The sequence below is a fragment of the Aspergillus puulaauensis genome, chromosome 4, assembly GCF_016861865.1.
Source record: "Aspergillus puulaauensis MK2 DNA, chromosome 4, nearly complete sequence".
Lineage (NCBI taxonomy): Eukaryota > Fungi > Ascomycota > Eurotiomycetes > Eurotiales > Aspergillaceae > Aspergillus > Aspergillus puulaauensis.
The window spans coordinates 4248778-4275206 of record NC_054860.1 but is presented as its reverse complement, the minus strand read 5'-3'; the positions used below and the strand labels follow the sequence as shown (position 1 = coordinate 4275206).

The 26429-nt window shown below is 53.0% G+C and overlaps 10 protein-coding genes across 10 annotated transcripts; 4 read left to right on the top strand and 6 right to left on the bottom strand.

Moving 5' to 3' along the window:
* Positions 1 to 79: 79 nt before the first annotated feature.
* Positions 80 to 2249, bottom strand: APUU_41681S (uncharacterized protein; the record flags this gene model as incomplete). The annotated part of the gene is made up of 9 exons (XM_041704891.1): positions 80 to 198; positions 269 to 698; positions 753 to 800; positions 862 to 1149; positions 1209 to 1300; positions 1371 to 1427; positions 1493 to 1574; positions 1637 to 1915; positions 1974 to 2249. The coding sequence occupies 9 exons, from the start codon at positions 2247 to 2249 to the stop codon at positions 80 to 82; spliced, it is 1671 nt and encodes a 556-aa protein (XP_041557431.1).
* A 973-nt stretch (positions 2250 to 3222) lies between these two features.
* APUU_41680S (uncharacterized protein) lies at positions 3223 to 4570 on the bottom strand (the record flags this gene model as incomplete). The annotated part of the gene is made up of 2 exons (XM_041704890.1): positions 3223 to 4345; positions 4401 to 4570. 2 exons carry the CDS (start codon positions 4568 to 4570, stop codon positions 3223 to 3225), a joined length of 1293 nt encoding a protein of 430 aa, XP_041557430.1.
* A 689-nt stretch (positions 4571 to 5259) lies between these two features.
* On the top strand, positions 5260 to 6327 carry APUU_41679A (MDR family NADPH-dependent oxidoreductase; the record flags this gene model as incomplete). The annotated part of the gene is made up of 1 exon (XM_041704889.1): positions 5260 to 6327. One exon carries the CDS (start codon positions 5260 to 5262, stop codon positions 6325 to 6327), a length of 1068 nt encoding a protein of 355 aa, XP_041557429.1.
* A 404-nt stretch (positions 6328 to 6731) lies between these two features.
* APUU_41678S (carboxymuconolactone decarboxylase family protein) lies at positions 6732 to 7435 on the bottom strand (the record flags this gene model as incomplete). The annotated part of the gene is made up of 2 exons (XM_041704888.1): positions 6732 to 7235; positions 7310 to 7435. The coding sequence occupies 2 exons, from the start codon at positions 7433 to 7435 to the stop codon at positions 6732 to 6734; spliced, it is 630 nt and encodes a 209-aa protein (XP_041557428.1).
* Positions 7436 to 9179: 1744 nt separating this feature from the next.
* sidE (nonribosomal peptide synthase SidE) lies at positions 9180 to 16965 on the top strand (the record flags this gene model as incomplete). Its single annotated transcript, XM_041704887.1, has 4 exons — positions 9180 to 9450; positions 9524 to 14785; positions 14841 to 15638; positions 15698 to 16965. 4 exons carry the CDS (start codon positions 9180 to 9182, stop codon positions 16963 to 16965), a joined length of 7599 nt encoding a protein of 2532 aa, XP_041557427.1.
* Positions 16966 to 17479: 514 nt separating this feature from the next.
* APUU_41676A (glycoside hydrolase family 43 protein) lies at positions 17480 to 19642 on the top strand (the record flags this gene model as incomplete). Its single annotated transcript, XM_041704886.1, has 10 exons — positions 17480 to 17775; positions 17837 to 17942; positions 17994 to 18136; positions 18193 to 18277; positions 18324 to 18384; positions 18431 to 18550; positions 18598 to 18646; positions 18700 to 18876; positions 18930 to 19492; positions 19539 to 19642. 10 exons carry the CDS (start codon positions 17480 to 17482, stop codon positions 19640 to 19642), a joined length of 1704 nt encoding a protein of 567 aa, XP_041557426.1.
* Positions 19643 to 19828: 186 nt separating this feature from the next.
* On the bottom strand, positions 19829 to 20784 carry APUU_41675S (sulfotransferase family protein; the record flags this gene model as incomplete). Its single annotated transcript, XM_041704884.1, has 2 exons — positions 19829 to 20059; positions 20116 to 20784. 2 exons carry the CDS (start codon positions 20782 to 20784, stop codon positions 19829 to 19831), a joined length of 900 nt encoding a protein of 299 aa, XP_041557425.1.
* Positions 20785 to 21227: 443 nt separating this feature from the next.
* APUU_41674S (uncharacterized protein) lies at positions 21228 to 23122 on the bottom strand (the record flags this gene model as incomplete). Its single annotated transcript, XM_041704883.1, has 6 exons — positions 21228 to 21392; positions 21457 to 21735; positions 21782 to 22245; positions 22293 to 22783; positions 22835 to 22874; positions 22924 to 23122. 6 exons carry the CDS (start codon positions 23120 to 23122, stop codon positions 21228 to 21230), a joined length of 1638 nt encoding a protein of 545 aa, XP_041557424.1.
* A 477-nt stretch (positions 23123 to 23599) lies between these two features.
* APUU_41673S (NAD(P)/FAD-dependent oxidoreductase) lies at positions 23600 to 25143 on the bottom strand (the record flags this gene model as incomplete). Its single annotated transcript, XM_041704882.1, has 4 exons — positions 23600 to 23883; positions 23930 to 24512; positions 24561 to 24850; positions 24897 to 25143. The coding sequence occupies 4 exons, from the start codon at positions 25141 to 25143 to the stop codon at positions 23600 to 23602; spliced, it is 1404 nt and encodes a 467-aa protein (XP_041557423.1).
* Positions 25144 to 25623: 480 nt separating this feature from the next.
* On the top strand, positions 25624 to 26340 carry APUU_41672A (putative 2-haloalkanoic acid dehalogenase; the record flags this gene model as incomplete). Its single annotated transcript, XM_041704881.1, has 1 exon — positions 25624 to 26340. The coding sequence occupies one exon, from the start codon at positions 25624 to 25626 to the stop codon at positions 26338 to 26340; it is 717 nt and encodes a 238-aa protein (XP_041557422.1).
* Between the last annotated feature and the right edge of the window lie 89 nt (positions 26341 to 26429).

Below are 26429 nucleotides of genomic sequence, written 5' to 3'. Positions count from 1 at the left end.
CCATATAACAAGTAAATATAATATTGGCCAGAGGGAAATTACCGGCGACAAAACGATCTACTGCCATCCCGCAACTGCTTTATATGGACTTCACGGCCTTATGAACCTCCTCTGCGATGGCGAGTACCTTCTCCTCCTCGAGTCTTCTGCCAACAACCTGGACGCCGACGGGAGCGCCATGGTACAGATCAGGCTCATCTACAAAGATACAATCGTTTTACCGCGTCAGCAAGGATACCAACCCAACTTCGAATCAGAGGATACATACACTGCTTCCAGATTGCGGAGTCAAGGTCCCCAGATGGGTTGTAATCGTCGACCTTCGCATCTAGCGTCCGGTCCGCCTTTGTCACTGGAATCACCGCGGCACTGAAGTCGAGGACATTGTAAACGCCGGTGTAGCCAAAGTACATACCCTCCGAGGGCTTGTGGGAAGCAGTCGGGGTTCCCGGCGCAATAATGGCATCCACGGGCCGGCCGGAGCGAGTCTGGCCCGCCGTAGAGTTCCAATAGCGGAGATAACGTGTTTGATAGTCATACCTGTGTCGTTGGTTTGCCCAGAGGTCATTCACGGTGCCAAATGGTAGATGGCCCAGGGTATCTCCGTAGGACACTGACAGCTGGGGAACCGGAGGTTCGCCGCTCTGCTGCAGCGTGTTGTGAATATCGACTCCGCCGTCCGAAGCAAAGGTATTCCACTGTAGTCAGAGTTAATGTGAGAAATGGCGCTTGCAGGAAGGGAGAATGCATACCAAGATCTGGAACGCTTCTGCATGGGGAGGTGGCGTCCATTCGATCACCTTCCAAGAGTTAGTATGTTGCAGCAACGGCCTCTACCAACTTCACAGAATGGAAACAAACCTCATACCCTGCCGCCTTTAACGCCTGAACCGTCTCGTTGATTGCTCGAGTGACAGGGGGATGCGGCTGGACAACACCGTCGGTCCTGAGCACACCAAAGGTCAGGGACTTCGAAGCTACACTTTGCCGAACCTCGTCCTCTGCAGCCGAGCGCCACGGCAAATGGTTCACCTTCGGGTCGTGAAGCCAGGGCTGGCTAGAAAGGATACTTTGAGTGATCAATCGAAGGTCCGAAATGGAGTGGCCTAGCGGACCAATGACAGAGGGAACTGTTTCTTGACCTTCCATCTAATGTCGGCATTTCTCATCAGCATAAGGACGGCTACAAGTATTGCGCGTATACTTACGCTGTTCGCAACATTGAGGTATGGCAGTCTCCCGTGGGACGGCTTCAATCCCGATATACCCGTGAATGAGCACGGTAAACGGATAGAGGCACCTGCAGATAATGGTACGCAGGCATCTGGTTAGCTCCTAATAGAAGACTCCTAAGGGTTGAAAAGACTTACCAACGTCGGAACCGAGTCCGAGAATGCTTCCCCGTAAGCTCAGAAGAGCTGCCTCACCTGCGAAATTCAAGGAAGAAGCCCACGTTAGTCAATCCAGAGACCAGGCAAAGCTATTCACATACCACCAGAGGAGCCGCCCGAGGAGAGCAGTCGGTTGTGCGGGTTTGTGGTGTAGCCAACAATGTTATTGTTGGTCTCAATACACTATTGCCAGTATCAGCGTCGTGTGCCTCCACGGCTGCATCACATATAATATATTCACTTACCATTAGACTGGTCGGAACGTTGGTTTTGGCGAAAACAATCGCGCCCATGTTCTTCAGCGCCTTCACCACCCACGACTCGGTGTCCTCGGTCTCGACCTTGCCCAGCCATGCGGCGTATCCCACTGATGTCTCGGCATCCTTCACACGGAATTGATCTTTCAGAGAGATCGGCAAGCCATGGAGGGGCCCAACAGTCTTCCCAGTGACACGCAGGTATTCGTCGAGTTCCTGCGCGCGAGCCAGGGCCTGCGAGAATAGAACCTCACTGAGACAGTTGACCTGCCATGAACGTCAGCATCGGGCCCATATACTCCCGGCGAGGGTTCCGCGGAATCACCAGTTGATGGGAAATGGTAGCACGGTGGCAGAAGGCCCTGGTAACGTCTGTAGCGGCCAGAGCGCCTGAGGCGAGCTTGTCGACCAAGGCCGCTGCCGAGTGGTTCTCAGTGATATCCCGCTCGTTCGCTGAAAGGAACTGCTGAATATACTGCGTTACATCTCGTTGTTCCTCGGCAGACGGGACACTATCAAGACGGAAGTCTGCGGGCAAAAGAGCATCCAGCACATCTCGCTTGCGCTGGGTGGTGGACTGCCATGAGTGCCTATCTGCCATTATTGAGAGCTTCTCTGTTTGGGAGTCAAAGGGTAAAAAAAAAAAAAAAAAAGAGGTAAGAAAGGAAGACAGAGGGCTGGGGTGTCTGATAGAAGGTCATTTGCTTCGCCCTGATTCTGACAACACTCTTATAGTCATATATTGCTAACAATAGTCCACGTCGCCCCATAGCGCTAGCCAGTCCCCAACAACGACCACAAGGCCAGTGTTTGGTCCAGCAACTCTCGCCCCGTGGGTCGCAGTCAACTGCAAAATTACCATATGTCGCCAGTACAGCCAGGTAAATTGCAAAACGAATGCGAAGTCACGGACCATATGCGCAGCACAGGACACACGTGCTGGGGGGCCGGAATAGCATCATTGCGGTATTTGATCTATTGTGGGTGCGACTCAACGGCCTCGTATACTGGTCTTATGCAGGTGAACAAACCCCTCTCTGGCTTACACTTTGTGGCTTACACTATCCCCAGATGCAATCCCAGTGTCGTGATGTCTCCTGTTTCATGTTTGTTGTCGCTACACTCGGCGCACTTTCCTTGATCGAGGACATGAGTGAATGCCACGTTGAACTGTTGCCGATGACGACAACTACTTCTGGATAGCCGAACACTGCAGACAACCAGCCAATGTTCAGGGTTGGATGTAACACGAGGATAGTGATGATTCCTTTCCTATCAGGTTGTGGTTGGACTGAGGGAACCTATCAGTTGGGTGACGATGCTTGTAGTAGACAGCTAAAGGGCGAGAAGCGAACAGCCAGGTACTCAGTTAGACATATAGGACTTCAATTCTTCTATCTAATCAACCATAATACTACTGATTGCCCTCTCTCTTGGAACGGCCAGTTGACTCTAGCCATTGTTTAACCCTAAGTAACCCCCCTCCTTCGAGCGATTTTTTTAATCCTCGCCATGCAACCTTCAAACGGGCCTCAACCATCCCCTTGGAGCTTGATATAAGATACTGGTTCTACTCAAGCCTTTGCTAGAATGGTAGAATTCTTTGATATCCTCGCCACGACGATGAGAGCCCCAGCCACCACAACGGACGACGCACAGAAAAGCTGCATTCCCAGCCAGCTGCCGGACTGCAGAATCGCACCAGCGACGGGCGTTCCGACCAGTAGACCGAGACCAGCAAAGCAAAAGTTCATTCCCATTCGAGTTCCGACGACGTTCAAACTGGGCGATAGACTGACAACGGTGGTCGGGGGCAGGGAAACGAAGGTGCCAGAAAAGAAACCGTATAACACAGAAAAGACGATAACGCCCGCGGTGCTGTCAACCGCTATCCAGCAGTAGGCGAGCAGCGCGGAGATGAAGGAGCAAGGAAGGAGCATGTTCAGAGGCCCAGTCTTGTCAGCCAGGAAGTTGGGGATGATTCGGCCGAACGCAGAGCCGGCGTTCATGATAGGGAGCATGTAAAAGGCAAGGGCTGCGGACGTGCCCGCCTTACTCGTGGCGTAGGACTCGATGTAGAAGAAGGGGATATAGAGGCCCATGAAGCCAAAGAACTCGCCGATGCTGAACATGGTGAAGGGGACCTCGCGGAAAGCCTGCAGCTCAAACAGACGGCGCTTCTGCGGCGGGAGGGCTCGCACGCGCATGACTGCGATGCAGACGAGAAACATTCCCAGCATGAGAAAGGCGATGACCCGGGTTGCCCATCCGAAGCCAATGCGAGGCTCGAGGCGGACAAAGACGATAGGGTAGATAATGCCGCCCAGACTGCTCCCAGACGCAGCAATTCCCGTGGCGAAGGACTTTTTCGTTGTAAAGTAGGTTGACACGATGGCCACGCTGGGAATGAACAGGCACCCGCTGCCTAAGCCGACGCAGACACCCTGGGCAAGCATCACCTGCCAATACTCTGTACATAGGCTGGTCATAAACATGCCGAAGGTGACAAGAAACGACCCGGTTGTCAGGAGGGCGTAGAAGTAGCCGGCATCAAACAGAGGCCCCGTCGCGACACCAATGATGAGCAGCAGGCACGCCTGCAGCGAACCGACCCATGAGATGTCCGAGTTGGACACATCGCTCAACAGGTTGGCCTTGTAGTAATTCTGAAAGGCACCAAAGGTGTTGACCACGCCCCTACATGCCAGTCAGCAACCGGAGGCGAGACAGAAATAACACGCAGATAACTGACCAGCTGTTGAGAAAGAGAATAAATGAGCCCAGAACCTGTAGCCAGGCAGTCAGTCCGCCGTTGGGAATCTCGCCAGCTGGGTTGGGCTTTGCAGGAGCAGTGGGAATATCCTCTGGCTCGCGCACGGCGGTTGGGTTCGCCTCCTTGGCCTCAATATCCTGTGAAGACATTTTCTGCGTCCGTTGGGTGTGTTATGGTTAGGTGTGGGAAATGGAGCATGAAGAGCAGGACTAATCCTTGGAATGCAGAACTGAGGGTTCTTTTGTCTTTTCTACCTGGGAGCCAGCAAGCCAGAATATGAACTCGAGATAGGGCATGGAAGAAGCAAACACATTTGTAATCCGGTCAATGATCGTCAAAAAGGAGTACCCAACTAGACGAAGATCCCAGGCTTAGCGCTGGCTTATGCTGTACTAGACTCGCCTTGTCTAGTCTTGTCTGGACAGCTCTGCGTCGGCGGTTGCATGGCATATCAAACCAAGTGGACCGATCGGAGCGGGAAGAATGATGGCTTACGCCCTAAATCTCAACGTACTTCCGGCTGGCAAGCCGACATGGGGCCTGTGCAGTGTATTACCAAGCAGACAAGCACTTACGAAGCCTGCGGATCCCATCCGTGAAACGCAAGATCCAGTTTTCCACTTCGACGGCCCGTTCGGCTACATCCTTGCATGGACGGACCCATCGGGTTCGTATACTCCCACTGGGAGCTGGAGAGACTGACTGCGGATCCGGATTGTACAAGCAACGGGATATATAACGCTACGTAGTTTCATCGAGCTGGGGGTACCATCAGCTCCCCTACCTTGTTATCCTTCTATTGTTCCCATTGACCCTACAAATCAACATCTCAGCGAGAATGTCTCAACAGACGATTACCTTCCGACAGCACTCATCCGAACCCGCAAAGGTGGCTCGCCTGCATCAGGAGAATGGCCAACAGCACGAAGATCAACTAGGCCCCGACGAGGTGCACATCCGATTCCTGGCGGCGCCCATCAACCCGCAGGATCTGATGGTCGTCGCTGGCAAGTACCCCGTCCAGCCGGAGTATCGCCATGCTGGCGAGCCGATCCCAGGCTACGATGGCGTTGCTCGTGTGGAGCGGGTTGGATCGGCTGTCGGTGTGCTCGCGCCGGGCAATCACGTCGTCCCACGCGCGCACGGGCTGGGGACATGGCGCTCCCATGCAACTGTGCCTGCTTCGGCCCTGCTTCGCGTGTCGGCAACGCTGGACCCCATTGCTGCGTCCCTCCTGAAGATGGGCTGCGGCCCCGCGTATCTGCTGCTGCACAGCGCCGCGCGCGAGCTACGGCCGGGCGACTGGGTCGTGCTCAATGCCGCCCAAGGCGTGATCGCGCAACTGACCATTCAATTCGCAAGATTACGAGGGTGCCATAGCATCGGCGTCCTCCGCGACCGAGATGATGTGGACTCGTCTCGACAACAGCTACGAGCCCTGGGTGCCGACGCGGTGGTGACCGAGTCGGAGCTGGCCGCGCCTGGTGCACTGGCTTCGCTGGCCGAGGGCAAGCGGATTAAGCTTGCTCTTGACGCCGTATTTGGCGAGTCTGGCGCACGTCTAGCAGCACTGCTCAGTCCTGGGGCCACCTACGTCAACTACGGCTCCCTGGGCGGCGCTGGGGCCGTGTCGATTCCCCTGACTCAGGAGCTGATTTTCTGGAAGCAGATTACGCTCAGGAACTTCCGGCTGTCACAGGCACTGTCGCAATACTCCCAGCCGGAACAGGGGGATTTGCTTGCGTATTTTGGGAGTCTCTTCGAGAGCGGCTCGCTGCAGACGCCCGCCGTGGACCGTGTGGCGTGGGAATCAGGCCCCCGTCTGGAGAAAGTCGTGCTGCAGGCGCTAGAGGATGCATCGGGCCAATCCGTAGGAGCTCGGAAGAAGGTCTATTACTTTATTTAAAGAGACATTTATTTTCCTTGCAGGGGTGGGGAGGGATGCTAAGCATACGTGGTGATCGTCCGCGGAGGATTGTTGGCGTTGCTTGTGTACATACTTTAATTCGCCTGTAATTGCTTGGCGAAATTGGCGAAATTGAAGTGGTACTGCCGATCATAGTCTAGCCAAATGAAAGCAAAGGGAGATTGGGTGACTCGAACTCCGTCTGATGCTCTGTTAGGGCTCAAGTCCAGCCACGATTCGCAAGCTGTGTGGATCCGTGAAGTAGACAATCCTACAACAAGGCTACACATAAGCTAGAGAGAGGGGGAATGGAGTAAAGCAGAGCAGAGAGCCCGATGTGATTTGCGATATTCTCGGAGACTAATATCTAACTTCAAACCCAACAGAGGTTCGTTGCCACCAGTTCAGTCTGTATACAAGTTCTCCTTTTCGATAGCCGGGCCGTTGTACTTGCGCAGAATATCCAACAGCCCAGGAATAGGCTCGTCAAAGTCAATCTTGCAACTATTCATGGTCCGTGCCAGAAAGGCATAGATGCTCTGGATGAAGAAAAGCTCCATGAGACCCGTGTCGCCAAAAACCTCCTTGGCGCGACGGACCTTTTCCTCGGGGACGCGGTCCTTCAGGCACAGGTCCTCCACGATAGAGCTGACCAGGCGCTGGCGGTCTGTAAAAAGCTCAGTAGAGGACAAATCGCCGCTGCGGAGGTACTTCAGGTGCTCATCCGTGAAGCCGAAAACACGGCCGACAGGCTCGTTGACGTCCCATTCATACGGAGCATCCAGGGTAGCCGCGGTTCGCAAGACGATGGTCTGCCAGTCTCGAGAGCGCAAGGTGCGGTCTGGGGACCATGAGCAGGTCAATAGCTTCATGAACGTGGGAAAGAAGGCGGGCGCATTGGCTGTCAGCTGGAGAAGAGTCAGGTCGAACGTGGTCGATCGAGGAGAGGGAGGTGAAAGCATGATCTAGAGATGACACGTACTTTGAATATATTGCGCTCAAAGGGCAAGGTCTTGAGAGCTGCTTGAACATCGCCCTCGGTGGTGCTTGAATCAACGTAGGGGAGAAGATGCTCCTTGGTGACCTCGCGATTGTCCCAGGATGCCATGACGGGAAATGCAGAGCGACTGAAGTATGGACCTAATAACAAAGTCGAATGTAGCAATAAAGCAGTAGAACGCAGATAAATATCCAGGAGTTCCAGGGAAGTGTCCTTTATTGAGGGAGATGGGCCACATATAAGAAATTGCGTCCTAGGAGGGCAACGGTACGTTGTGTCATACTAGGATAGAATCGCCACAATTAGCTCCACGCAATTACTCCTGTCCTTGTAATGAACCTGAGAAATATCTCTCAATAGAGTACTGGCTTGACAAGTGATACTGTAAAGTAAGCCATGTTTAGCCCTAACGGAAACAGCCTGCAGCGACATCCCACACCTGCCCCACTCATTTGCGACTTGTATTTTTCAATTTCTCTCGATTTTCCTATTATTCCGTTATGCAGGCACTTGTACTCCGATGGGGCTAGCTCTGTAGGTGAAGGATTGCTGGGGGGGTGCCTCATTCGAGGGAGCTTGGACCAACCAACCTTCCATGGGCAACAAGTGACATTAATGGCCATTGCTGAGGAAGGTCTTGTCCAGGAAGGATTCTACGGAAGAACAAGATCGACTTCAATGCTGGTATTTCGGATGTTGACGTTGCATTAGATGTTTCATTCCAAGTTGCCACGGTGGGTAATAGACGTTGACTCTTTTTGCTTGCACGTCTACTACGTGAGCATAGTGCCAATCGCAGGCTATTGCTAGATCATTCGGCATATTATGGTGTATCATTTGCCTCTCGCGAGGGGTCCATCGCATGAGGTTGTACTGAAGCAGCAGTCATATTCAGCCAACACTCGAGAGCAACATCGAGCCTCGGCCAAAGCTGCCATGTGCTTTCCGTTGATTCAGGATCTGCATGGTGGACATTACGCTAGCTGATTCTGACAGAGTGTTCGTGGAATATCTCGTGTTGGAGAGGCTGGTCCGGACTAGACGCCCTCTGGTAGCACGGTCCGAGTGCAGCAACTATACACCACCTCGCTATACTGTGGTGATATCTTGATATGTTGTTGCTGTTGATGGCTCTGGATCGAACAATGGGTTCTTTTGGCATTCCTCACGTTTACTACAGTTAACCGACACACTGGAATACCTGCTCGGCGCCGGCCAGGCAGTCCTTGTGGTATTTGGCTGTGTTATTGCAGTAGGCCATCCAAATGAGAAGCAGCCAACGTCAGTAAGCCACTATGGCAACTTGATTCGCATGTCCTGTTGGTCACGCAAATTGCTCATGTCACGATCATCTGAGGATGGAACGGTATATCGTCATCTCACTCCTACCCTTCTCCTCCCTACTCGTTCCTTCTCGTTGCTTTTTACCTTGATGGTGTCTTTATCTATTTTCATTCTGTATTTTAATACCATTCTAGAGACTCCACCCGCTACGATGGTGCGGCAGAAAAGAAAGAGACTGGCCCACTTGGATGTAAATGTGCAATCGCAAGCATAGAAACACACATGAGGTGGCTGACAGGAGAGGAGGGGTCCTTGAACACTCGATGGGAGTGCGTAATCAGGCGAAGCCATGCAAGCTATTGTTTCATTGCCAAAGGCAATTGATGGGACGAGGAACGTAAAGATATAAAATGCACCATGCGTCTCTTTGGTGAATTAACCATTTGTCTCATGAAGCCCAGTAACCCGATCAGTCAACTACAAGCCCTACAGTTGTTCACTGTTGATATCCTTGTTTCTTCTTTTCAGTTTTCCTCTCTGCCGTCTGCATACCTCGAGGTCAAATACAATGGCTGCTATAGAGCATCGAAATATAGACCTTTGGTCGACGGATCCATTTGGGCATGGGGAATTCCTCCATGAACCGCACGACAACTATTTCCAATACGCAATCTCCGCCACTGATGGGATCGAGACTGAGATCCCTGCTACTCGATCCCAAGGCCAGATCGTCCAGGACGATACGCTGCAATGGTGTCAAATTAGCCTGTTCCTTCCACGGAGCCCTCCGCCCACTCTCGACCAGATCCAGTGGACCTGGAAAGCTCTTACTTCCCATCGTATGCGACGCCTCTGCCATCTCGCCCTGTTACTCCAATAGACTTGGACGAGACAGCTAACTGAGCCCAATAGATGCGTGCCTTCGAACTGTGTTCTATGTCGATACAAAGTCGGGGAACATCTACCAGCGCGTCCGTCTCCGAGGGTCCCAAGTCGAAGCGATAGAGGATCCCACCTGGACTCCCCAATCATCCGCTCCCTCGACTCCAGGAGGAGATACAACGCTTACTGAGGGCCAGGCACGATTGACAGTGTATCGGTATCCCTTATCACCACTCCATCGGGTGACGCTTCATGTCCACCGTGCTATGGTAGATAGCAGCTCGCTCAGCGTTATCAAACGCGACTTCGCTCTGCTCTACTGCGGACTACCGCTACCAGAGCGTACTCCTCTTACATGCTACTTCAAACAGCACCTAGAGTCCAAGGATGACGGTGCCAGCCGCACGTTCTGGAGCGAGACCCTGAACGATATCCCTGCTGGTGCGCATTCTACTGCCTACCCACCTAAAGATGGCGGCCGGCGGGCTACTATCTCGATGACCTTGGGCGAGAGCTGTGCTACAGGACTAGCGCGATTGGAAAGGGAATGTGGGTGGTCCCGCCTGCTCCTTTTCGAAGCCTTGTGGGCAACAGTGCTCCACTACCACGCTGGTTCTCGCGATGTCGTTTTCGCTGGAGTTCGCCGAGATGCCAGTTTCCCTGGCGTGGACTCCTGCGTTGGATTCCTCGACCAGACGTATCCAGTGCGAGTCTCAGTGGAACCACAAGAAACGTTCAACATGCTGTTCACCAAGTTATGTGATTATCATTCTTCCGCTTCCTCTCACGCATACCTTGGTTATAAGGACATCGCCCGATATCTGCCCAAGCCTGTCGCTACTGTCATCACCTACTCGCCGGGCCTGAACGGTCCTACAAACGCTGGGCAGCTCATGGGATTCCCTATGGCGGTATTCATCACAGGGACTAGCCCAGTCCAGATAACCTGCTGTTACAGCAGTGAGATCCCCACGCTCGACGCCGAAGTTCTGCTACAGCACTTTGCGCATGCCGTATCCAGCGCCGTCCGAAAGTTCTATCTACCTCACTCCCTTGTCGGCCACATCGAATTGGCCTCTGAGGAGGAGAAGATGTGCCTCATCCGTGGGACAATGCAGACAGCCCGAACGGGGCATCGACCGTACTCTACCATTGTCGAGCTGTTTGAAGAACAGGCTGCACGAGTACCGGACTCCGATGCAGTGCAGTTCGAGGACGAAAGAGCAGTCACATTTGGTGAGTTGGACGCCCAGGCCAACCAGCTGGCTCGACTGCTTGGGCCGGTACGCGGTGAAATCATTGCTGTGTGCATTGATCGCTCAGTAGCCCTCATAGTGACGTTGCTGGGAATTCTAAAGGCCGGGGCTGCATACACAGTTCTTGATCCCGATGGTTCAGTGGACCGTAATCGCCAGATCGTTGAGAGCTGTGACGCGGCACTTGTTCTGGCCAACCGTGCCTACTGTGGTAGTTTAGAGAACGCCCAGCCTATCGAGGACAGTCTTTACAACTCCACGAGCCTGGATGGATCGAGGCTTGCTCTGGACCTGCAGCCAGAGGAGCGTTGCTACGTTATCTACACATCTGGGTCGACCGGGGCCCCGAAAGGCGTGGTTATATCCCACGGCGCTGCAGCGACGGGGATGCAGTATCATTCCCTGAATGGCCTTCAACGCTGGCTTCTATTTTATAGCCCTACTTTCTCTGCGGCCCAACGAACCATGCTGTCTACTTTGGTTCACGGCGGCACGCTGCTCCTTTGCAGTAAACTGAAGCTCATGACTTCACTTGCAACTGTATTAAAGCAGATGCGAGTGGACGCGCTTGGGATTACACCATCTGCCCTATCCATCCTCGAGCCGGTGCAGATTCCAGATGTGAAGCAGATCACCCTGGTTGGGGAAAAGATACCCCATGAACTGGTCGACGCGTGGGCCGACAAGGTGCATTTGCGCAATACGTACGGCCTCAGCGAATGCACGCAGCTGAACTTCAGCAACGTGCTGACAGCCGGAGATAACCCAAGGGATTTAGGACGCCCGTTGGATACAACGCAAGCGTATGTGCTGCAGCCTGGCACGACCGACCTAGCTCCCATTGGGGTGATGGGCGAGCTCTGCCTGGCCGGGCCACAACTCGCTTCGGGCTATCTCAAGGACATTGAGCAGACGGACAGGGTCTTCATCCCGAACCCTTTCGGCAGTGGAAGGCTTTACCGTACGGGGGATGTGGCCCGGGCCCTGGCCGATGGGTCGTTTGAGATTATCGGCCGCATCGACTTCCAGGTTAAGATCAACGGCCAGAAGGTGAACCCAGCAGAGATCGATTCCATCCTCGTCCAGCACCAGGATGTCGCCACCTGCGCGACAGTCACACTGACCCACGCTGGAGGATTGCGCCTGGTATCCGCTATTGTTGTGAAACCTGGATCTCTGTGGTCTGCTGCCCTCCCATCGCTTCGGCAGCATGGCTCGAAGGCACTCCCGAGCTACATGGTGCCCTCGTTTTGGATGCAGCTGGAGATGCTACCCGTGACGAGTAATGGCAAGACGGACATCAAACAAATAGAAAGAATGGCTGAACAACTGGGCATCGCAGGCCTAGCACAAATGAGCTCGACTGACCCGGGATCAGACAGCAGCCCCCTGGACGACGTCGAGGCCAAGATCGCTGGCGTATGGTCTCAAGTACTGGAGGTTCCCTTGTCGACCATCGGACGGACTCATTCATTCGTGAGACTAGGAGGAAGCTCGGTGGACGCCATCAAGGCCCTTGCGGAGTTGCGTAAATGCTCCCTGGTCCTTGAGCTGACAACTCTGCTCGACGACACTTCTTTAGAGAAGGCAGCTGCCATCGCGGATCGTCAGGATGGTCAGGTAAACGACGATGATCCAGAACCGTTCTCACTAATTGCCGACGAGGCCCACGACCTGGACAACGATAGCAGTGTTATGGACGCTTACCCAGCCACGCCGCTGCAGGAAAGCATCCTGGCAACGTCGCTGCAGCTGGACGACGACCATTATGCCTATCAGCGGGTGTGGGATGTGTCTGCGCTGGACAAGAAACAGCTGCGCACAAGTTTCGAGTCTGTTTTTGCTACGAGTGATATTCTGCGGACATCCTTTATACCGCACAAACGTGGGTTTATGCAGCTTCTGCGCGCGGGCTTGACCCTGCCCTGGATCGAGCTGGAGCAGGATCTTGATGCGTATCTTGCCGCGGACAAGAAGCAGAGGCTCTCAATATCTGGGCCCATGGTCCGCATTGCTCTCCTCTCCGACCAATTCCTGGTCGTCACCATGCACCATGCGCTGTTTGACTTCTGGTCGCATCGTTTCTTATACAACGACGTCGCTGCCGTCTACCGCGGGATGAGTTTGCTTCCCAGACCCCCGTTCAAACGTTTTGTCAAACATCTAGAAAGGCTGGACAGGGACGAAAATGACCGCTTCTGGAAGGGCTATCTGCATAACGTTGAACCTACCCAGCTCAACCTCGTTCCTGTGGAGCAGACCACCACCGTCTGGCAGACCCTGCCGCTCGATCTGCGCAAGGCATTGCAACCCCATGGCATCTCGGCCGCTGTGGCAGTCTATACAGCATGGGCCCTGGTTCTTGCCAAACGGACAGGGAGCCAGGATGTGCTGTTTGCGACGACACTATCTGGTCGCGAGACAGCTGTGCTGGATGTGGACCGGCTCGATGGACCGACACTCACGCTGGCGCCGCAACGCATATCCGTCAGACCAGAGGACTCGCTGCTCGAGCTGATGCGCAGGGCCGGCCACGGACTGCTGCAAATCTTCCGATACAGTCCCCATGGCATGAGAAACGCCCTCGCCGCCGCACAGCTGCGACCAGGCTGCATGGACACTATGGTCAACATCCTCATATCTCCCGATGAGCACAAGGTCGACACCGAACAGCTTTTCCGACCTGTTGGCACACGGCCGGTGTGGCAGTCGGAATTCACCACTCTCGAAATCACGGATGTCGATGGCCAGATCAGTGTGATGGTGACGGGGAAGATGCACGAGCGACACGCGCAGTTCGTCCTGGAATCATTCTGTCGTACCATCGAGGCCATTGTGGAACGTCCTGACCAAGCTGTCGAGACAGTCGCTGTGATGGGCGACAGTGAACGAGACTTCCTGTCCAACGAGTTATCGAATCGCAAGAACCTGCATGTCCCGAAACCAGAGCTGTTGCATGCTGCCTTTGAGAGACACGCTGTGCAATCTCCGGACGCCATTGCCATCGACTGGAACGGGGAGAAACGAGTTACATATGCGCAGTTTGACCAAATGGCCAACCAGATGGCCCATGCCCTCGTCCAGGGCTTCAATGTATCGGTGGGTGATATCGTCCCCTTGGTGTTGGACAAGTCCATCAACACCGTGGTCGCTCTGCTCGCTGTGATGAAGGCCGGCGCGGCGTATGTGCCCCTGAGTCCTGACAACCCGTCCGATCGTAATGACTTTATCATCAACGAGACCCAGGCCCGAATAGTCATCACCGAGGCCCAGCACTCTGCGACGATTGGTGTAGACATCCCACGGCTGTATGTCGACGAGGCACAGCTGGCCGACTTGCCCTCCGATACCCCCACCGTCAACGTCTCCCCCGACTCCCTGGCATACCTGATCTACACGTCCGGTAGCACGGGGATGCCGAAAGGCGTCAAGGTCCCCCATCGAGCCGCGGCAGCAGCCGTTGTGAGCATGGCCCATGTCGAGGGTCGCCTCCACGGGGAATGGCGGACCCTGCAGTTCGCCAACTACGTGTTCGATGCATCTGTGCAAGATTTTTTCAACACTCTCAGCACTTCAGGGACGCTGTGCATGGGGCCAACAGACACGCTGCAGTCCGACCTACCGGATGCTATCCAGGCGATGGCAGCGCGACAGTCAATCCTCACTCCGACGGTGGCCCAGCTGCTGAATCCCGAGGACGTCCCTGGACTGGAGACTCTGATCGTGGGAGGCGAGCCCCTGACAAAAGCCGTCATTGAGAAGTGGCTCCCTTATTCCCGGATCCTGAATGTTTACGGGCCTACCGAGACTTCAATGGTAGTGTCGACCAAGGCTGTCACCACCGCGGAACGACCAAATAACATAGGTGCGCCGTTTCCAACGGTCATGGCACTTATACTACAACCGGATGGGCTTGACCTGGTGCCGTATGGCGCTCCGGGGGAGTTGTGCATTGCAGGCCCACAAGTCACAGACGGATACCTGGCTCGAGATGAGCTTACTGATTCTGTTTTTGTACGCAACGAACTGTTGCAAGGTACGGACTTTCTGCATATATATTTTCATATCACGCTAATGCTTAGACTTTACAGTGGAGCGGATGTATCGCACCGGAGACCTGGCACGTTGGCTCCCAGGGGGTGAAATCGAGTGTCTTGGCCGCAAGGACAATCAGGTCAAGATCCACGGCCACCGAATCGAATTGGGAGAAGTCGAGCAAGCCATTCTGCAGACAGGACTGGTGGAGACCACGGTAGTCATTCCAGTGCAGGTTAATGGGAAGCCGCAGCTGGGGGCTTTTTGCATCTTCCAGTCGTCCCAGTCCAGCGACATCGAAGATGCTGCCCAATTCCGCGGGTGTATCCATGATCTCCGGGACCAGCTGACAACGTTGCCTTCCTATATGATCCCCAAATACGCGTTCCCCCTGGGGGATTTCCCCAAGTTGCCGTCGCGGAAAACGGACCGGAAAGCCCTAAAAGCACGTGTGGAACAAATGGACGCCCTGCAGATAAAACAATACAGCACCGACTATGAAGCAACCAGGCACGAGGTTACTCCCGTCGAGACCGACGCAGAGATTGCGCTGGAGGAACTATGGTCCAAGGTGCTTGCCGTGGCCCCCGAGAATATAGGTAAAAAGGCGAATTTCCTGGCCCTCGGTGGTGACTCGATCGCGGCCATTAGTCTCGCCAGTCTGGCTCGCGGCGCGGGCTACACCCTCAGCGTGAAGAATATCTTGAAAGCCCCGATATTGGAGGCAATGGCTGTCACTATGCAGAGGGCGGACTCGCCAGATACTACTGCAGTGCGGGCGTTTGAGACCCCCTTGTCGGTGACCCAGGCTGTGCAGCAGGAGGGTGGACTGCACTTCGAGGACGTCGACTATGGTGAGTAACAAATGGTGTTATGTGCAAGGTACAAGAATATATCACTAATATCATACTAGTATATCCTGCACCCCCCGGTCAAGTCGAGTTTCTCGAGCAGGGCCACCGACCAGAGCAAATGTGGGTGCTCATGGCAGTCCGCCGGATGCCGGTTGATTTCGACCAAGCGAAATGGATTGAAGCCACAACAAAGATGACGGAAGTGGATGATATCCTCCGTACATCGTGGCTCCGAGTCTCCAATGTCGAATGGTATGGGGTCGTGCTCAAGCAGACCTCTCCTGACATCGTCGTCGCGTCCTGCGGAGATGACAAGGAACGAGAGAAATTCCTCGAACATTTCTGGGAACAGAGATTCGCATTCGGAAAACCATTTATCAAGTATGCGATTCTGACATACCCAGACCAGACCTGTGATATCGTGATCAAAATGGATCACGCCGCGTACGATGGAACCCTGCTCCGCATCTTCGACGACCATTTCTCTGCCCTCTGCCGGGGAGCGCAGGTCCCAGAGCACGGCCAGTTCCGTGACTTTGCTTTCAGCGTGTATCAGTCGGACCGCGAGACGACGAGAGAGTTTTGGAGAAAGACACTGGCTGGCAAACGCCACCGCTTCCCAGACTGCGAACGGCCGCGGATCACAGCCTCTGTCAAGAAACTGATCACGACGGACTTGGACACTATAGCCCGCGCAACAGGTGTCACCATCCCCATTGTCTTCCAGGCCGCATACCAACTATGGCTCAGCCAAGCCACTGGCGGGCAGGATGTGAGCTTTGACTACCTGCTCAGCGGACGCAACGTCGACCTGGGCACGATCGACCCCCAGAGCGTCAACGGTACACTTGCCAACTTCCTACCAGTGCGCAGCCGTGTAGATCCCTCGACTACACTGGGCGACTACCTACAAGAGACACAGGACATGTTCTGGGCGGTAACGGAGAGCGGTAACATAGGGTTAGACGAGATCTACTCGGCGGCGGGCATTTCACGCCATGAAGCCGGGAACAAGTCGCTGTTCCTGTTCCAGCCCTTCGAGCCGAGCACCGTCCAGAGCGACCATCTTCGGTGGCTGGTCATGGCCAAGTCTCAGGTCCGCATGTTTCAGCCGTACGGGCTGGTTGTTGAGGTCGCCAGGGCACATGAGGGCCAGCACCGGCTGACGGTCATGTACGACCAGGATGTGTTCAACTACGACCGGGCCACTGAGATTGGGGAGGATATCATGTATCTCGTGCAAAGAATAGCGGACTTTGGGCTGGAGCCGCAGGTCAGTCTGCAGAACGTTCTTCAGGACACATCTAAGCCGTCACACGAGAGGTAGTTAGCATTGCCGCAGGCAAAGTCTTCCTGTGGGGTACGCAAATTAGGGCGGACTTGTTCATGTTTTTAAGAGATTTCAGTATGATACTAATAGAGGTAAACTTGTAAATATACAATCGTGTGGAGTAGTTCTGAAAATTAGTCCAAATAGCTCAGCATATAATAACGTAACAATCGTTCTATATTTTTTATCCAAGAATTGAACATCCACGGAGGAAAATTATACAGAAGATATATTTCTTGTAATCTCAATAGCTCTGTTGTCTTATAAAATGGGTTGGAAGAGATGACAGGTATCGGACAGAAACCCGAACATTTCTGCCCTAATTTTCCTCATAAGATTAGGCTAATAAGCCTGTTACAGGCTGATGTTATTGACGGAGAAATTACAAGCCAAGAAAGCATTCAGTGGGGTCAATTGTCTGATAGTCAATATTGTTCGACGATCAAGAAGCACAGCCTCCATTTAAACAAGCCAACCCTCGCTCAGTGATGTTCTGCATAATTGAGCAGCCATGTTGCCGTTCATCTCAGCCCTACTTCTGCCCATAGCAGTGAAGGCTGCTGCCTTTAAATCCCCAGAGAACTCCACATTTACAAATCCCATATTGCCAGGCTTTCATCCAGACCCCAGCTGCATCTTTGTCCCGGAATGGGACGATACCTTCTTCTGTGCGACATCCAGCTTCCAAGCCTTTCCTGGCATTCCAATCCACGCAAGCAAGGACCTGCAGAATTGGAAGCTCGTTGGAAATGTGCTTAATCGACCGGGTCAGCTTCCAGATCTCGCAAATGTCGATAGTGCAACGGGGTACGACAAGGACACTACACCTTTGCGAAGAAGATCGAGTATTAACAGAATAACCAAACAGAGGACTCTGGGCACCGACCTTGCGATACGAGAATGGAATATTCTGGGTAGTTACCACGTTGGTGTTTGATGATTTCGCTGCAAACGACTCCTCAAGATGGGACAATGTACGCCTGCGTAAACCAAGGGCCTCAAGAAACCTTACTGATATTCGCCAGATCATATTCAAGGGGGAGCATCCTTACGATGAGACATCATGGTCGGATGCAGTGCATTTCGATTTCAATGGGTACGACACGTCGCCATTCTGGGACAGCGATGGACAAGTTTATATGGTTGGGTCCCATGCCTACAAAGTATAGTGAGTAGTCCCAATTCCAGGCTCTCCAGCTCGAGGCCTAACTGGATTCATCACAGCCCAGCCATCCAGATGGCCAAGATAAACCTTGAGACAGGAAAAACTGGCGATTGGGAGACACTCTGGACTGGAACCGGGGGAATGGTATGAACGAGGTCCAACTTAATTTCACTCTACTCATGAATGTTAGGCGCCCGAAGCCCCCCATATCTATCGCAAGGACGATATGTACTATCTCTTGATTGCAGAGGGTGGGTGTCCTACACAGAAGGGATCTGAATGGATCTAATTGTACAGCAGGCGGAACCGGTGAGGACCACATGGTAACAATGGCCCGATCGTCAGAGAGTATATGGGGCCCTTATGATGCCAGCCCGGGCAACCCTTTCCTGACAGCAGCAAACACGACAAGGCTTTGTAGGTGGCCCCTTTCACAGACTATGCAATGCTTACACGTTCAATAGTCCAGACCGTTGGTCATGCAGACCTGTTTCAGGATGCAGCAGATAACTGGTATGGAATCCCCGATACAGGACAGCCTGATCAGTAGTTAATGTGCGTTGCAGGTGGGCGGTCGCCTTATCAACAAGAGAAGACCCTTCGCTCGCCTCTCATCCCATGGGACGCGAGTCAGTTCTTACTCCGGTAACATGGAATCAGGGGGAATGGCCGATATTCGACATAGTGGAAGGGTTTATGGAGGGATGGCCGAGACCGGATCCGGCTGATATCAAGGGAGACGGGTTTGCTACACCAAGAACTATCTGAATTGGCTATTACTGATGAACATATTTAGCGCCTGGATCTCCGAAGGGGATGACGTGGACTTCGGGCCGGGCTCATCATTGCCACCACATTTCACCTACTGGAGATATCCCCATCCCGAAGCCTTCGCGGTATCTCCTCCGGAAAGCCCATTCACACTGCAGGTGAAGCCCTCGTTAGAAAACCTAACCGGATATGATGGAGAGTCTGCCCCCAAGCAAGGGCATTCCTTCGTGGGCAGGAGGCAAGAGCACACTTTGTTCACCTATAGCGTTGATTTGGATTACTCCCCGAGTACTATTGGCGAAGAAGCCGGCGTGACAGTTTTCCTGCAACAAGACCGTCACATCGACATGGGATTGGCTTTACTGACGCCCAATGAGTTATACCTGCGCGTTCGAGGCGTGTCAGAATCCGACCTTCCTAGCCATCGGACAATCCTACCGGAGGCGTGGGCTGGCGAGACTCTACATCTGGAGATCAAGGCATTCAACTGGACTCATTATTCATTCTCTGCCGGACCAGCAAACGCAATGTCCCAACTGCAGACTCTTGCATATTATCCAAACTCCGATGTCAGCTCCGGGTTTACCGGTATGTCGTATCCCTATGTCCTTGGACGTTGCTAACTCGCCACTAGGTACATTTCTAGGCGTTTATGCTACAAGAAATGGAGGAAATGGCTTCAGTCCAGCCTACTTTTCGAACTGGTCCTACGTTCCGCAGGGGCAGTTCCTGGATTAATCTAGGCAGTGTGTAGTATATCCAGTACTTGGGCTGTAGCAGTAGTGTGCACTGCCATTCACCAATTACATGAGTGGCCCCAACTCCTTAATCCCGTGCCTTGAACTAGAATTACTGGTGTGGTGTGGTCTGGAAAGCGTGGGTCAAATCGATATCTATCAACTCCACCCGATTCATGCAGTGATTCTATGTCGTTTGAGCGAATCGCCTGAGATCGCTCAGCCTCGTAATCTGTATCTGTCCCTGCCACCACATCACAACAGCAGTGGTAATCCCGCCTAGAGTCACGACGGTGAGAGTCAGGTTGCGCAGACATTGAAAGGAGCGCTTTCTGAGAAGTTCGTTTGCATGATCAGCGTAATCGCCCGGATTGTTAGTCCTCGGGAAGGGCTCGTCGGGAACAGGCCTGTCGAGGAACTATTTCTGTCATGAGCTACAGTCCTCAGGCAAATCGAGATTCTTCCACATCATACCTTGCAAAGCGGCTCCCAGCCATCGCCGACAGACCACTCAAGCAAATTCTCCCTGGGCACCATACCGCGAACCATGTTGCAGTGGTCGCGATAGACCCACTTTGCGTTTCGCTGGATACCCTCTTTGGTGGTGTCGCTGTGAAAGATGCCTGGATATCCATTTCTCAAGTAAAGACTGTACAGCCAATGGAACTCTGCGGAGAACCACTGCATCCCCCATATAACCCACGAGCGATCCACTTCATCGACAATGGTGTTGTTTATGCTGCGGTACCAGGCGTTTGTATCGGGTCGCACGTTGAGAACCACTTTGGCGTCTGGGTAAGCAGCGAGCAGCTCGGGGGCAAAGAACGCACACAACGAGTCAACCACTGCCTGGCTATCACCGACGAGAACGTCGAACTCCGTGCGAGAAATGTGCACATCGCCATCGCGGGCACCGTTGTATTTCCGCCGCACTAGCTCATTGCACAGTTGCAGCTTGCTGCCATCTGGCTCGAAGACCAAGTCCCAGCCATGATATGTTTGCAGGCCCAGTTGTCGCAAGGCTACGCTTAAGGACTCCGTTCCGGTCCGTGGTAAGCCTAAGCAAAGCACCTCGACGGGCTTGGTGCGTTTGTGCGGAGCCGGCTCGGGGAATCCGTACAGTAATCGTTGGAGGGCGTACATTGGGGCTGAGAAAAAGGGTAAAGCTGACACGAGCTTAGAAAGAGCCCGGGAGGGGTCTTCTGCATAAGTAGTAGCTATGACGGCCGGGTACTTTGGGGGGGGGGGGTGAGGATGTCCGGATGTGGCTGGGGGCCTACCAAGGTCCAGGGCGCCTGAACAGACTCGTCATATCTGGTAAGACGCTTTGTTATCTAACCCTTCGATGGGCATTGGACAACGGATAATCCGGCCAATGCAGGTCAACAGCCTATAAACGCCTAAGAATGCAGTGCAACAGTACTTTGGTATGAGTCCGGCCTATTGTTCTTAATATATATGAATGTAGTCCAGCCTCGCTGGATTGCGACGGCAGGAAGGGCGGGAAACCCAGACATCTCCATAGTAAGGCTTTAGTAAATATTAGACAGAGTAGGCTCTCTGCAATACAGACAACTCCTTAGTCACTAGATTATTGCAGTTCTGAATGCCCAAATCCGATCTAGAATTGATTTCTGGGGGCTTGGATTGAGTCTCTCCTGTTCCTTCTCTGCCTCGTCGATCCTGTCGAAATATTCCGCTGCACTGAAATCCATTTCCGTCGGACCGATGAGCTTTGTCTTGAACCAGTACTGGGTCTGTTAGCCGACTCTACCATCGTATAAAGAGTGGAAAAGAAAACAGGGAAGTCGATACCTTGTACAAGATATAATCTAGCACAAATAGCGGCACAGTGATATAGGTAGCAAAGAAGTTCTCAGCACTCGGCTTGCCGGTGAATGGAAAGATGGCAAAGTACAGCTGTGCTGCCAGGAACAGTGTGATCAGAACCATCCCAAGATATTGTGAGTATGGCGCCCAGCGATCACGAAATGGAAGGGCCTTATTGTCGATTCCCTGCGCTTTCAGACCCTGTCGGAATCGGATATGGGAGACGTATATGAGAAACCAGTTACAGAAGGAAGAGATGCCAACCTGCAGCTGTATTAGCCTGGTCATCTCAACATATCTAGTGACATACCAAGTTGGAAAACCAAGTGTACACCTGGGCCGACGTGCTGTTCAAATTCAGATATGTGAGTCCTCCACCGAGGAGACCGCTCAGAGCGAGAGCCAGCCATGGACGGCCAGCCGAGTCTTTGGCTCCAAAGTACGGATGGATGATATGCAGCTCGGACATATGTGATAGACAGCGACTAGCGACATAATACGAGGTAATTCCACAGGAGAGCACTGTGACGAAGACGAGCCCGTTGATGATATGCGCAAAGGTGGGCGAACCACCGTCACGGATAGCAAGGATAAATGGGCTCGACAGTGTCCCGGATGCATTGAGGTCAGGATGGTTGTACGGAATGCACATGCCAACTATCCAAATGTTGATAATGTAGAACAGAAACATGCGCCAGAAGAGTGGGTTGACTGATCGCTTCACGGTTCTTCGAGGGTCCTTCATCTCGCCGGCTGTTATGGCCACCCAGCCAGCTATGCATGGTTAGAAAGTTCCAAATAATACAACAGAGAAGACATACCAGATGGACAACTGAAGGCAGCCTGTAGAAGCGCTTGACAAATCCCCTTCATTCCGTTGTTGAATGCTCCCGGGGTCTTCCAGTAGTGAAAGACCAGGGGTCCATTCGACGAAGGCAAACCACCAGATGCCATGATGAACAGGAAGCACATAGAAGATAGAATAGAGAATACCTTCAAGCCACTCATCACAATCTCGACATTGCCGTACTTTCTAACTGCAAAGAGGTTGGGTATTGCAGTAACAACGGCAAAGATGGTAATATACGCAGCGGTGGGAAAGTTCCTAGGTCCCTCCCAGTACTGCAGCACGCTGATAGATGCAATGATCTCTGCTGACACTGTAATGGTCCATGAGAACCAGAGATTCATGCCCATGGCAAAGGCAGCTCCTTTGTCGACGTACTCCATGCACTGGCGGATATAGCCCCCGTTTATGGGCTTGTAGCAGGTCATCTCTCCGATTGAGAGGAACTCAATATAGATAGCGAGACTGAAAGCATGTTAGCATCCGGTATCAGTAGTCAAAAGGTGTCCAACTTACGCGACCAAGGCATATCCAATCGCACAACCAGCGGGTCCCGCTGTCACTTTATTAGAGACCGCCGTTATAATCGTGTATGTAACACTCACCACTCGATAACGCACTCCCAGTCCCTATCCAGAGTCCAAGTCCAATACCGCCACCAAGGGACAGCATGATGACTGCGCGAGGCGAGAGGCCTCGATTCCAGCCGTAGTCTTCATGGCCGAGCGAATCCACCTGGCCGGGCTCCACATCGGAGCCCTGGTTATTGGAAGCCACAGTTGTGATGTCCTTCTCGTCTGCCATGATTTGTGAGCTAATGTAGAAATGGTGCGATGATGGGGACCCTTATGGCATGACAATTGACCGATATTTAAAGAATAACGGTTATGAGGTGAGATGCATATGCCTATCTTCTATCGTGACGGGAGGAGATAATGATTATGTCGTGTCTCATTGGCCTCTCTGCAAAGTATCTCCTCACAGACCGGGGATTAACCGGACCAGATTATAGTCTCAGGATCGAGATAACAACGGTCATCCGACTGGTTTAAGCAGAAGGAGAGACGGCGATATGTGCATCTGGCGCACAAAGTGAGGGGTACTGTCTAGGGCTTTTTTAAACTCCACCGGATGCCTATAGCTGAGTCTTCTTGCAGGGTCCTCACTTCTCAGTGGGATAATTAATAAATAATAAACTGACGGGGCTATATAGAAGGGTATACATGCACAGCCAGCCTTTGTGAAGTAGGGAAAGGTATATTAAATATACAATATCTAATACTAATGTTGAGAATCAACTACAACCGACTTTGCCGTCTCAGCCACGTAGGATGCACTCAGAATTGTGTTCTCCGAGCTGTTCAGGCGCTCCTGCGTTGTTTTGAATATTCTCGGAACGCCGGTCTGTTCAAACTCGACTCCGGTCAGAATCATCTGCGCGACTCCTTTCGCTGATAGAAAGACCTGCGGCATTCCATGGCCGTTAAATCCAGCGACAACAAACTGCCCTGGCTTTGCAGGCACCCGTCCGACGTGTGGAAGGGAGTCTATAGTGTATCCCATTACTATCACCAGTTAGCCTCCATTGTCAATACCAGTTAGGATACGTACTGCCTGTCCAAACCCGATCTGTATATGCCCCTGTATTCTCCCATCCATGGAAATACCGCTGCATGTAGCCGTCGAAATGATGTTCAGCAACCTCGATGAGACGCGAATCATCTGTGTTGTTGTACCAGTTGTTCAAATCGTGGGCATATACAGATCTTGCACCACCAATAACAATACTCCCATCTGGCCGCGCAATGATATACTCGTAGATTCCTTCCTTCAGCCGAACGGTATACGAGGAATCAAGGGTAGGAAGAGGTGGGTTGGGCGGGTTGGGCACCACCGTTCGACTGCAGATGCCTCGCACAGGAACAATCTTTCCTTCATACTCAGGGCCAATGGCGCCGGTATACGCGTTGGACGAGAACACGAGGTGCTTCGCTTTTATCGAGCCTCGGGCAGTGTTCACTGTCCATCGCCCTTGTGCGTCTGGCGACTCGGATATACTATCAACAGGGGTATTGGCTTGTAAATTGGCGCCTCTCGCAATTACTGTCTTCAGAAGGCCAACAATGAGTTTATACGGCCATAAACGGCCTGCGCGATAGCTAAAACAGCCCTTGGCGCCTTTTACACCGGAGACCTGAAATGTATGAGCCCTGCACCAGCAGTAATGTGATATTCAACTCACCCTCTCAGCCTCCTCCCCAGTGGTATGCACGGCGGTCTTCGTAGGTGCTGACCCAGCAGCAATAAGCGCATCGTACGCCTTCTTGAGCTTCAAATCATGCTTCTCGTCGAGCTGTACATCGTGCGCCTGAGACACCTGCAGATCGCACGCAATATTTTCCCGTTCAACCAACTCCTCTACAGCAGCGAGCTGTTCAGTCTCAAAGGCAGCGAGTTCAATTGCAGCGTCAATTCCATACTTCTCAGCGACCGTGCCGACGAAGTTATAGACGTCTGGTTTCAAATGGCCCCCTGCGCGGAGTCAGTGGGCAATCCGCGTCGAGTTCAGGATACGCACCATTCCGACCCGTCGCCCCGGAACAGACCTGGCGTGCTTCTAGAATCACTATTGATGGTTTTGAAGACGGATCAGCTTGCTCGAGCAGATGGTAGGCTGTTGATGCCCCAGCGTATCCTGCGCCCACTATAACGATGTCGCTCGTCTCGGGCAGGGTCTCAGTAGAGCGATGGTTATCCAGGCTATCTGGCTCGCTCCGCCAGAAAGGCGTGATACTGTTTGGCACGGGGAACGGCTTGGATGGCATCTTTAGTATTGGATGCTGCGACAATGTTCAATTGAAGAAGCGTCTGAGACATCGTCGCACGCGTACGTCGGCACTTTGGAGCTTTATACGGCTCGGCGCACGGAATGCAGACGCGTTTCTCGTCTGATTCTCTGGGACTTTGTCATGCCAAGTCCAGACCGACTTATCTCACTGGGACAGCAACAGTTCTGGAGTCAAACCGGGGCTTAACAGCTAAGCCCCGGTCAGGTAAGGCCCGGTGGAGCGGTCTCCAACGCGACGTCCGGTGTGGCAATATGAAGTTGGAGAGGGGTTGTTCTGGGCACTATCTGTCTGTCTGCCATTATCTGCTGAATATCTGATCTTGGGGTCGTGTTTTTGCTGATCTGATAACGTGCGACCGGGCAAGATATAGAAGATATACCGGTAGTCCGTATGGTCCAACACCCTCCCACGCTGCATTCACACAGCCAGAGCTGACCTTCGCCTTTCCACTTTACAATGACCTCCAAGCATGTCGTCTTCGACGTAGTCGGCACCTGCGTCTCATTCGATGCCTATTTCGACGCCATCGATCGCGTCCTGGGAGACCGTCTGCGCGCGCACTCCATCACGCCCCAGTTCTTCGGATACAGCTGGATGACAGCGGCCGAGCTGGAGTTTACCTTCCTGTCAATATCCGAGCGATACCGACCATACAAACAAATTCTCGAGGCAGTGTTCTACAGAACACTATGGATGGCCGGGATCCAGAACCCGCGAGAACTGGCCACAGACGAAGAACGCGACCAGTGTATCCAAGGGTACTGGAGTCTGGGGCTTCGGCCTGGAATTAAAGAATGCTTTTCCCGACTACGCGAAGGCGGATTTACGATCTGGTGCCTGACGACAGGCGACACGGCGCGAGTGCGCGGGTACTTCGAGCAAGGAGGTGTGGATATGCCGCTGGAGAATGTGATCAGCTGCGACAGCAAGGGCCTGGCGAAACCGGCCCTGGCAGCGTACAGGCCTGTACTGGAGCAGTTTGCAGCGACTGATGTGAAGTGGTTTGCTGCGGCGCATATGTGGGATGTGTCTGCTGCTGTGAAGGTGGGATTCAGGGGCGCTTACTGCACGGTCTACGAGCAGGAGCCTTGCCTGGAGATTTTTGATACGGAGATGGATGTTATTGCGCCTGGGTTGGTAGAGATGGCAGACATGATTGTCAATGCTTCCTAGTAATAATAACTGAAATTATACACCGTAGCGAGGCAGTACCCTATATTAATCCTCAAAACACTTCTCGAATTCGACGATGCAGGAAATGC